We start from the raw sequence: 10,708 nt of genomic DNA, 5'->3' as shown, positions 1-10,708 counted from the left end.
AATCGTTAGAATATGGCCTCCAATAACCAATAACATAATGCACAATAGTCAATAACAAGTCATTTAAACTTTTATTTTATTTTACTGTTCATTTATATTTGTGAGCATGCATGTGTCCCAGTAGCCTGATATTTTATAATCTGTCCATGAGTGCAGACTTTATTTAGTTACACATAATAATCAACTGATATAACACTAGATCATTTAAGGAAATTTGACAGGTTTTCGACACACATTACACTGAATAAACAAAACTAACAAATTGGAGTTTGTATTGCTATGAACCAGGGCTTTAAATTCGAGACACCCAAATAGGGGCAGGCTCTGTTGCCACTTGATGCTCCTGGAAACACGAACCTCCTGCGCCGCGCACACAGACATTACGGTAGTGTCCTCAGGTGAGGTGCAGGTGATTGACAGAGAGATGTGACGCGCGAGGCACCATGTGCGAGAGGGAGGGGAAGGTATAGACGGGATTATTTCACGAGCCAACCGCCACAGGTATGGATGTGAGAGGTTGACAGGAATATTAAGGTAAATGATTATGAGTATTAATATCAGTAGCCTATTAGAGACGTTTAAAGTATGCACGTGACGGCAATCTGATCCTCGTGTCGGATTCTTCACTTTGAATGCTAAATGTCTCACTAACTGATTCGTTTTGCTGAAAAAGACAGAAGAGGTACATATTAAGTGTTAATATATGGATATTGCTTTGGCTGGAGACTGCACCCGTTATCTCTAAAAAACAATGGCTGTTTCATGTGTTTTGCATTTGTGTTTTTTTTTCACAAAAAGTATAAAAAATAAACATACAATTTTTTCATTTACTTTAATTAATCATGAAATAATTCCCAGTCCATGAAATATGTTATACTCAGGAGGATGTGTGTACATTTGATCTTCCAGTTTAAAAATTATTTTAGTTTTGTGAGATAATCATTGCATTGAAGTTTAATTGTGAGGCCATTGTAGTTAAACTGTACCTGATGTGACCATTTTGCCAGATTACATCTTGATTCTGTTAACAATTGTTAAAATCGATATGTACCTTTACTCCACCCATCAGGACATAAGTCTGGAGGCTCTCTGTGAGGTGAAGTAGCTTCAGAGTGTCATGCAGGCCAGTGGACCCAACATGCTCAACCTCCCCCAGCAGCCATGGGTCGACCACCCAGCCCCTGCCATCGCCTCCAGCCCGACCACCGCCATCCGCCAGAGGCTGAGTGGAGCCATGGCAACCAGCTGCAGCAGCCCGGAGAGTTGGGCCTCCAGACTGGGAGAGGAGACAGCGCTGGCCCGGGGCGTCTCCTCAGGGAAGGTGCTGGTCACAGGGGGAGGGGGATACTTTGGGTTCAGGCTGGGGAGAGATCTGGCCAGCCAGGGGGTTTCAGTGATCCTTCTGGACATGAACAGGCCTCCCTGTGACATCCCTGATGGGGCCACCTTCTATCAGGTATGTAGCAGTGAGGGACCTGAGATCCTGCTATCAAAGAGATGAAGATGTTTCTGTTTCTCTAATCTTCCATGCATTTTACCAAATAATCTTGCCCCGACAATTTAATTCAAGTCAATACTATGACAGGGTAATTATACAGGATACTACACCAACAACAGCAATGATTGTTTAAGTCATAAAGCTGTGGTTCCATGGTATTGTGCCCAATAACTGTCCCTTCACTTACTTTTTAAATGTTAGCCTGTCTATCGCCAATTCAGAACTAATTAAATTAAAAGGCATGCATGCCAATAACATTTGGGAAAGGTAAACATACATGGCACCTAAAGAATAGCTTCTTCTTTTAACCGACACGCCTCCTTACAGACTTGAAAATCATCTCTAGCCTTGAATGAGCCAGCGTCAGTGTGTCTCTGTGGTTAGTCTGCATTCTGTCCTGAAAAAAGACACAGGTGAGTGATCTGCCTCAGACCGCCAGCTGCTGGGTCACAGAGGGTGGAGACATGTTTCGGGTTTCACCTGAAGACCTCATGGCACACTTACCTTAATTACAACTGTCCTTCCATGGGATAGATATTAACTCACACATGCTCTGTGACAGCAATGCTCCTAACTTGTCAAACTGCTTTGTGGACACATGGGGCTGGCAGTCCTCCTGTCATACTGTCATGGAGCAAAACACAGAAACCCAAATAGCTCCTGATGGTTTGCCAGCACACTGCATGGTAGCCTGCTGCCAGCGGTGTGTGTGTGTGTGTGACTGTGTGTATTTGTGAATGAGAGGCTAAGACCTTACTGATAACACCGCATGGAACGGATGTAAAGTAATGGAACTAATGAAGATAGCTGTTTCCAAATGAAGCATCAAGCATTACATTTAGGGTCATTTTTCTTTCTTTTTGTTCTTAAAGGGTGACATCCGGGATTATTCTTCCCTCTATAAAATGTGTGAAGGGGTCGACTGTGTATTCCACACGGCTTCTTACGGCATGTCTGGACCAGAACAGGTGACTTTCCTTTCTTTTCGCCTTTTTTCACCCCTTAATCATTCAAAAAAAGTCAGAGGAAAAAAGACTAGGGAGGATGTTCATTCGTGGGCTTTGTTCACTTTTGAATGTAGTAATCTGTTTACATGCAGAATACGTTAAACATAAAACATTGATTGTTATACTAGCTAAACAAAGTTAACCAATTACTAGAAATAATTAGGATTTTGTTTTCTTTTCATTATTATTATTTGAATTTTAATTACCTGCAAATTCTCTTAATTACTATATTTTTATTTTGAGATTGAAATCAGAGGATTACAGAATAACACAAACAAATGTCAATTGACTCAAACACAAACACAATAGTAAAACCAGATAAACATGTGTTTTCCACTTACCGACACACACCCTGCAGCTGGAGAACCAGAAAAGCAGCATCCCCAGTTTTCGGGCGTGGCCTCTCCTTTAGGTGCTCTCGACAAACCGTCCCTCGAGTGCACATACCTACACACATGCCATACATTCACACATACGAGCACACATACCTACTACTTCTCAGTCATGCTCACATTACTTTAAGGCTGCCCTTGGTCACTGACTGCATCTGTTTTGTTCAACGAATGTTAATAATTACACTAATGCTCCTTCAAAGCCAAAACCCCCAGTGCTCCACCAATAAAGAAATTAAAGCAAATTGACTTCACTACAGTTAGTTTGTTTGTGTGTGTAAGAGAGAGCAAATAGTCACGATGTAAGAAGAAGTGTGTACATCAATGTATCATTCATATTCATTATAATTATCATTTTGTTTATCTGTCAGCTGAGAAAAGAACAGGTGGAGTCAGTCAATGTGGGCGGGACCAATAATGTCATAAACGGTAGGTATTCATGTATCAGTGATTCAATATAATATTTAAAGATACAAATTAAGAGGTAATTGACATTCTTAAAGGTAGGGTATGTCATTTTGGAGAAACCAGCTCGAGTGCGCTAGAATTTGAAAGTACACAACCGGAGAAAATCTGCCTCTTCCTTCAGACTTCCTTACAGAGCCCCTCCTCCAACACACACGAACGCACACATGACCAATGAGGGCACGAGATAAGTTTGTGCACAGATGGAAGGCTGACAGGCAGGTAGGCCATCCAGTTATTTTAGCCGGGCCGGCTCAGATGATTGGTCGTGCTTTTTACAGCGCCACGGCTTCCACAGATGACATTTTTTTATGTATTTATTGTCAAAGCATTTAATGTATTCATTGCTATCGGGATGTTAAGAGCATTCCATGGAATATAACAAAAAGTGTTTCTGAAATAAATGACATACCCCACCTTTAACTATGATGTGAAATGTACTTGGTCTGGTGAGTTTGAGTTTTGATAGCTGATTTAGCTGAAAAGTTATTAATCACACATTGTAAACAAATCATTTCTGCAGTAAATAGTGAGACATAATGTTATATTTTTCTACAAAATAAAGTTGTTAATCCGCAAATCCAAATAAATCCTCTCTGTAGTGTTTGGTGTGTGACCTGCCTCTCTCTCAGTGTGCAGGGAGAGGAGCATCCCCAGGCTGGTGTACACCAGCACCATCAATGTGGTGTTTGCTGGGAAACCAATTGAGGATGGGGACGAGGGCTCCGTGCAATGTGTACCCCCCGACGTGGTGCGTATAAAGAAAATCACTTATAACAATAACTTATCATATTGAATATTGCAGTGATGAAATCTAGCTGAGTACAATTACACAAATAGTGAGCAAAATGCATCTTTCATGTACCATTGTATTGTATTTTATCCAATTATATTATTGCATATACTTTTTTATTTGATTCACTTTTTATTTGATTTGATGAAATGTGTATTCTCCTACATTTCTTTGATATATTTCTTTGTGGGTTTATTAATACAACACAAAATCATTAAATATAAAGACAAGTTTTTTTAAATAGCATAACAATCAGTCCAAATCAATTTAAGTAATGCTTACACATAATTGCAGCTATAATTATAATCTCTAATCTTTTATATATATTTTAGTCTAAAATGGGCTCTTCTGCATGATAAATATTATAATTCTTGGTATTTTGATTACATTTGAATGCTGTTACTCTCACCGAACAAGAGCTTTGATTTGTTTTTAAACTGTGGTTTTGCTACTAGACCAACATATTTAAATGTCCCGTACATTTGCCAAACTACACTTTCAGCATTTTGTTTTTATCTCTGTTCCAGCACATTGACAACTACTCCAGAACCAAAACAATAGCAGAGCAGATGGTCCTCTCTGCCGACGGATGCCCCCTAAAAGGTCAGTGTGTGCAATGACAACATGGAAAATGTAAATCAGATCAGAGGAGATTGCAGCCACAGCTTTTTGAGTTTAGCTCTAAAATAATTGTGCAAAAGGAAACACACTAAAGCGCTCAGTGATTGCCATGGAAACGGTTTGTTCGATCCTATATGAACTCAGTGACACCAGTTCAAATTTAGAGCTGGACAAGACTGTCTAGTTTCCAGTGCGACAGTCTTGGACTACTTTCCAACATCTTTAATGCATAAAATGGGTTTTCGAGTTCCTTCATGTTATTTACATTCTCAGCTGTTAAGTGTCCCATTACCTCCTCCAGTGTAACCCGACATCCAACAGTGAGCATCGCCTTCATTAAATGAAGCTCAGATATGAATTAAATGTATAAGGGGATGGTATCTCATTGCTGTTTTATGACATACTGCAAGTTAAAGTTCCTGTATCTGCTCCAGCATGTACTGCACGTTTTCTCCCAATGCCTCTGCAGTGGTGAAAAGAAACAAAACACATTCACTCAAATTGACTTAAGTACAACGTTGATAGTTGATAGTTCATTTGAAAAACATAACCTTTTGATTAAATTAGAAAATAAGAGTTAAAAGCACTGACCTCAACACCTTCAAAAAACGTACAAAGACTCACCTCTTCAAACTGGCTTTTAATGTGTGATTTTTGTTTTATTGCTTGATTTTAATGTGATTTTTACTATATTTAATTGTTGTTAACTGTAAAGCGACTTTGAGCACCTGTAAAAGCGCTTACAAAATACATTTATTATTATTATTATTATTATTATTATTATTATTATTATTATTATTATTAAAAGAGTAAACAAGTTATTTTTTAAATGTTTGTCCAGTTTCCCATCCCCTTAACTCCTCAAATGTTTCCATTTAAAAGCAATGCCAAGATAGTTGCAATTATCCAATACTATGTAATGTGCTAGCCTAGTCCGACTTATTGATCCTTCATCTGACTAAGGTTAGGTTACTGTGCTCTGTTGGATATGTACAGTCTATGGTTTTAATAAATATATGGAGCTGTCCGTGGTGCTGAAGTAGCAGACACATTCCTAATCACTGCTTTGTGTCTGAGTCACAGTCTTTTCATAGTCTTTTCTTGCATCTATGGTATTCTTAAAACTAAATAGCTAGAGGAGTCGTGCGAGATAAATTACCAAAATATTTCTTCATGGAGAGGTTCACTAGTAGCATGTGACACAAACAAAACAAGTCTGTCACAGCGGAAAAGGAAAATAAAACAGCTTCGGTGAGGATTTCTTTGCTTAAATATGAGTGCACTGATAACAGGTTTTAAAGGTCACCTGTTATGCAAAATCCACGTTTTCATGTCTTTTATACATCAACATGTGTCCCCTCTGTGTAAAGAGATTCTGAAAGTTTCAGGAAAAAAGATTTGCTCACTTTTTGTCCTGATCCATTTATATAAAAACCTGTCTGAAAATGAGCTGATCAGATTTTGGCCACTTTATGATGTCATAAAGGTTTTTTGGTTTGTGTAACCATTAGCCAATAACCAACCAAGGTAACCCCCCCCCCCCCCCCACTTTATCACCTGAATCTCCTCCTAGAGCACCATTGTGTCTTTCAAATATCTCTCAGAGGGGCGTGGGGAGTGGCTTCAGAGACATGTTTTGTATATATCTGAGACTTATAATAAAGTAATGAAAAACAGTATAATAGGGGATCTTTAAAACACATTACATGCATGTTTTCAGTGAAGTTTTGAATGGTCCCTTGTGCAGGTGGAGGTCTGCTTCGGAGCTGCGTCCTGCGGCCCTGCGGCATCTACGGACCAGAGGAGAGGAGACACCTCCACAGAGTCATGGTGAGAGACACAGAATCAACTTGGCATATGTTAACAATGTATTTATTCATCTTATTTTGTAACTTGGAAAGATATACATTTTGTAGTATCTGTAGCCTCCCTTGCAGAATGCATTTCTGACTAAATAGTTTAATGTCAATTTACATGAAAAGCAATTTAATTTCAACTTTTCTCAGTGCCTAGTTTTATCGAAAGCCAATAAATCGCTGAAATGTAAGACAGTTTTTTAAAAACTTTTCTTTTCAAAAAACATTTTATGATGTACAGACATAACGATGCTTCACTTTTGCTTGAGCATGTTAAAGAATACAGAATGTGTGATGTAGAACCACCACACTAACCACAGAACGACGCCCCTCCTCCCTCTCTATCTCTCAGATGAATGTGGAGCGCCGGTTGTTCAGCTTCAGGTTTGGTGACCCCCGGGCCCGGATGAACTGGGTCCATGTGGATAACCTGGTGCTGGCCCACAAGCTGGCTGCCGAGGCTCTCACACTGAAGAGGAACGGAGTCGCTGTGAGTCAGGACGAACAGATACGACCCAGAGATCTATGATGTGATCAATCTGATGAAACTACACAGAATAAATCAGACCTAAAGATTATGTTTTAAACTACGACATGCAACAACGCTCCTAACCATACTTTTTAAGTGTCAGTTACAGATTTATGAATTAAATATCGTTTATTATTAACTGAAGTTATAGTTACTCTTTTTAGTCTAAACATCACAAACTAAGACCATAGACAGACAGGATGAGTGTGTGTATGTTCAAAATTAAAACTAGCTCCTATTATTAATTGTTTTCTGTGCTTTTGCAGAGTGGACAGGCCTATTTCATCAATGATGGAGTTTCATTAAATCTGTTTGAGTGGTTGAGACCTTTGGTAAGTTAAATAGTAATGCAGGTCATATACTGTATATTCCTATTGTCAAAAAATATCATGAAAACAACTAAACTAACATTGATTCAATTCTACCAACAAGTATTGTCTGTAAAGCCAAAGCTTGATTACGTTGTTCTTCTGTGTTCAGCGGGATCCATCTTTGTCCAAAAAAAAATCCAAAACACACGTGTGGCGTAATAATGGTTACTATAGTTCACTTTGACTAAATACCACAAAGGTGTTTTAATTGGCCGCTGAAATAGTCCGAAACATAATGCACTATTGACCACTGTTTGAGTGAAACCAAGCTGTTTCAACAAACGACTGAATCTTTAAAAAAAAGAAAATATCTGAAAAATGTTTTTGATATTTACATCCACGAATGGGCTTAAGTTCTATAGACAGGATATGGTGTATGGTATTGTTAGACACTTGTCGTCATTACTTAGTTATCTACAGATCTATAGATCTATTAGATATAAAATAACCTGCCTTATCCTTTATGCTGTCAGGGATATTTACAGTTTAAGTGGAATGTTTTTCTCTCTGTTACATGCTGCAGTTTGAGAGGCTGGGCCACAGCCAACCAACGATAAACCTTCCTGTTTCACTCGTCTATTCAGCAGGTAGCTCAGCATTATTGTTCTACCTTTTAGAGCATATGTATTCAAACATTTGGTGAGTTGTTACCAATACCAACGTGCATGTATATTTTTCTTCTTTTCAGCCATCCTTGTTGAGTATTTGCATCTAGCCCTGAGACCTGTGATAGAGGTGCCTCTGCTCTTCACCAGGAGCGAGGTAATCATGCTTCTTCCTGCCTCTTTGCTCAAAACTCAACACGTTTCAGTCTCAGACTCCATGCATTTTGAAAGCTTAGTCTGTTCTGCTCTTCAACAAGTTTTATGACATATTAAAATTGAACTCTGTAATTGATTCTTGGAAAAAATGGTGTTACCCTCAGATTCCTCAAATAATTCCTTTGGCTTGCTGATCGGAATACACTGAGCAGAGATCAGCATTGTTTCATATACTGTATATAGAGAGTATACACATGTAGCTACCTTAGTGAAAGTATGTTCTTGTGTGTTGGTTATTTGCTCTCTCATCTGTAGATCCATGCTTAAGTCTCTTCCACAACAGTGAAGACAGACTTCATCAGCCCCCTGAATTTTGAAAGCTTAGCCCTCAACAAGTTTTATGACATACTAAAATTGAACTCTGTAATTGATTATTGGAAAGAAAATGGTGTATAACTCCTCAGGCTTTCTGATTGGAATAAACTGAGCAGAGATAAGGACCGTATCTATAGCTACTTTAGTGAAAGTATGTACTTGTGTGTTGGTTGTCTGCTCTCTCATCTGTAGATCTATGCTTAAGTCTCTTCCACAACAGTGAAGACAGACTTCTGTAGGGCGGGTATTTTCCTATCAGCCCCCTTGCTCTTCCCTTCCTTCGTCTGATTTGTGCATTAATTATGTTAAACCAAAATGAGCCTTGAAAAATTGTCGGCCAGAAATGAAATCCCAAAGTTGTCCTAGTTACTAAAAGCATCTGAATACCATCCACTCCTCCATAGCACTACTTCAAAAACGGAATAATGATAGTGTATCAGGAAAAGGGCAGTGTGCAATCCTGCTGGGGGAGACCTTTCCGCTGCTTCTTAAGGAGCCTCCGTCCGCCGCCTGTACAGACTCATGAAAGTGTAATGAGACAGAAACTGAGCTGAGCCTGTGGGCCTGCAGCTCATTCTGTCAGACAGCTGCTGGCCCGGGGATTAATGATTGTTTCTGTGAATAAAACATAAACTGCTGAGGGTCAGAACAGGAAGGTCAGGATGAAGTCTTCAGGAAGTGACCTCAGCTGTTGCTATGGTGAGCGGAGTCGGCAGCTGGCATCAAATGATCCTGCCAACTCTCAGGTTAAGCCATCGCGTGATGTGCAGAGTTTTTCCTCTCGCACACACATTCCTGGTCTGCAAGGAAGATATTTTTATGTGCTTATTTCAAATTTTATAATTAATGTGTGGCCAATTTGTAAAAATGTATGCCATCAGCATAGTAAGGTAATACATGGGGAAGTGAATTGCCTAAAGCTTTAAAGTTGTCTCAAGTGAGGTAACGTTGAAGGCAGTAAAAAGGCAAGGTTACTGTACATGCATAGATAGATCTTTTGTGGAATTTGAGCAGTGTTTGAAGCAGTAAAGAGCGAGCTGGAAGATGACAGATTGGTAACAAGCTTTTCCTGTCTCACTGGTGTCTGTTTGAACTCCTTTTCACATGCTGACACCTTATACCCAATCAGTAAGGAGATGCAGTAACCGGAGGCATCAATCAGTCACAGGCTATCCGAATGTAAAACCAAGTTTGCCAAATAGAGGTTAATGTGAACCATTAGCCTGACAGTGTGACCTTTACCTTTCTCTCCTGTCCTGCGGCGTCTGGAGATGATTTCTGTCTTGATGAATTATTAATTCATGTAAATGTCTTCCACTGCAGGTAAGGAGCATAGCTGTGAGCCACACCTTCAAGATTGACAAAGCGCGTCGAGAGCTGGGATACTGTCCCAAGTCCTACAGCCTGGCGGACTCTGTGGAGCACTACCTGAAGTCCAGACAGCCTCGCTCCAGCTCAGCTTTCCTCAGCCTCTCCTGGACCCCCCAGCAGCCCCTGGTCCTCCTGCTGCTGATGGGCCTCAGCCTGCTGATACTGATGATATCCTGCATACTCTGTCAGAACTAAACCATTTGTATTGAAAACGTACTGGTTGGATCGCGGTCAATATAGTTTGTGAGAAAAAAACATCTTTGGAATGTCATATTATATAAAAATGTCTCCATCTTTTAGATTTTTTGTATATGGGTATCTGATTTCCAAACGATGAAACTACCAGGCTGCTTAAAAGTATTAGACCTGAGTTGTGTGAATGTTATTGATTTCTCTACAGTTTGAATTAACTATGCATCTAATTTTGTACTGCAAATATTACAATTTTGATTGATTTTATTTAAAGCATGTTTCCAGGTTCCATGATAACGATTTGTTGTGATTCACAAAGAGTTGAATATGTAATTTTGTACACTTTTGCGAAATAAAAGCATTAACTATGAATGCCTACGATACGAGCTTCACTTTATAAGTTCTCTCTTTTCTATACAATTTAAAGAAAAGCATAACTTTAAATTGAAAATGAATTCCCATGACACAAGTGTAATC

At 39.3% G+C, this 10,708-nt stretch overlaps 1 protein-coding gene across 1 annotated transcript; it reads left to right on the top strand.

The window, feature by feature from the left end:
- Window positions 1-446: 446 nt before the first annotated feature.
- sdr42e2 (short chain dehydrogenase/reductase family 42E, member 2) lies at window positions 447-10,578 on the top strand. The gene is made up of 12 exons (XM_034143758.1): window positions 447-534; window positions 1,070-1,456; window positions 2,371-2,466; window positions 3,269-3,326; window positions 3,995-4,113; window positions 4,683-4,758; window positions 6,524-6,606; window positions 6,985-7,122; window positions 7,428-7,493; window positions 8,056-8,119; window positions 8,221-8,294; window positions 9,992-10,578. The coding sequence occupies exons 2-12, from the start codon at window positions 1,118-1,120 to the stop codon at window positions 10,232-10,234; spliced, it is 1,356 nt and encodes a 451-aa protein (XP_033999649.1). The 5' UTR covers window positions 447-534; window positions 1,070-1,117; the 3' UTR covers window positions 10,235-10,578.
- Window positions 10,579-10,708: the final 130 nt, after the last annotated feature.

The sequence above is a fragment of the Trematomus bernacchii genome, unplaced genomic scaffold (genome assembly GCF_902827165.1).
Source record: "Trematomus bernacchii unplaced genomic scaffold, fTreBer1.1, whole genome shotgun sequence".
Taxonomy (NCBI): domain Eukaryota; kingdom Metazoa; phylum Chordata; class Actinopteri; order Perciformes; family Nototheniidae; genus Trematomus; species Trematomus bernacchii.
The sequence above is the reverse complement of the archived record's forward strand: the minus strand, read 5'-3'. Positions and strand labels throughout refer to the sequence as shown.

Bases quoted from the DNA above. Each gene is read 5' to 3' on its own strand.
- sdr42e2 (XM_034143758.1), top strand. From the start codon at position 1,118: ATGCAGGCCAGTGGACCCAACATGCTCAACCTCCCCCAGCAGCCATGG. The intron at 4,759-6,523 runs GTCAGTGTGTGC...TCCCTTGTGCAG, and splicing joins CGACGGATGCCCCCTAAAAG to GTGGAGGTCTGCTTCGGAGC. The intron at 8,120-8,220 runs GTAGCTCAGCAT...TCTTCTTTTCAG, and splicing joins TTCACTCGTCTATTCAGCAG to CCATCCTTGTTGAGTATTTG.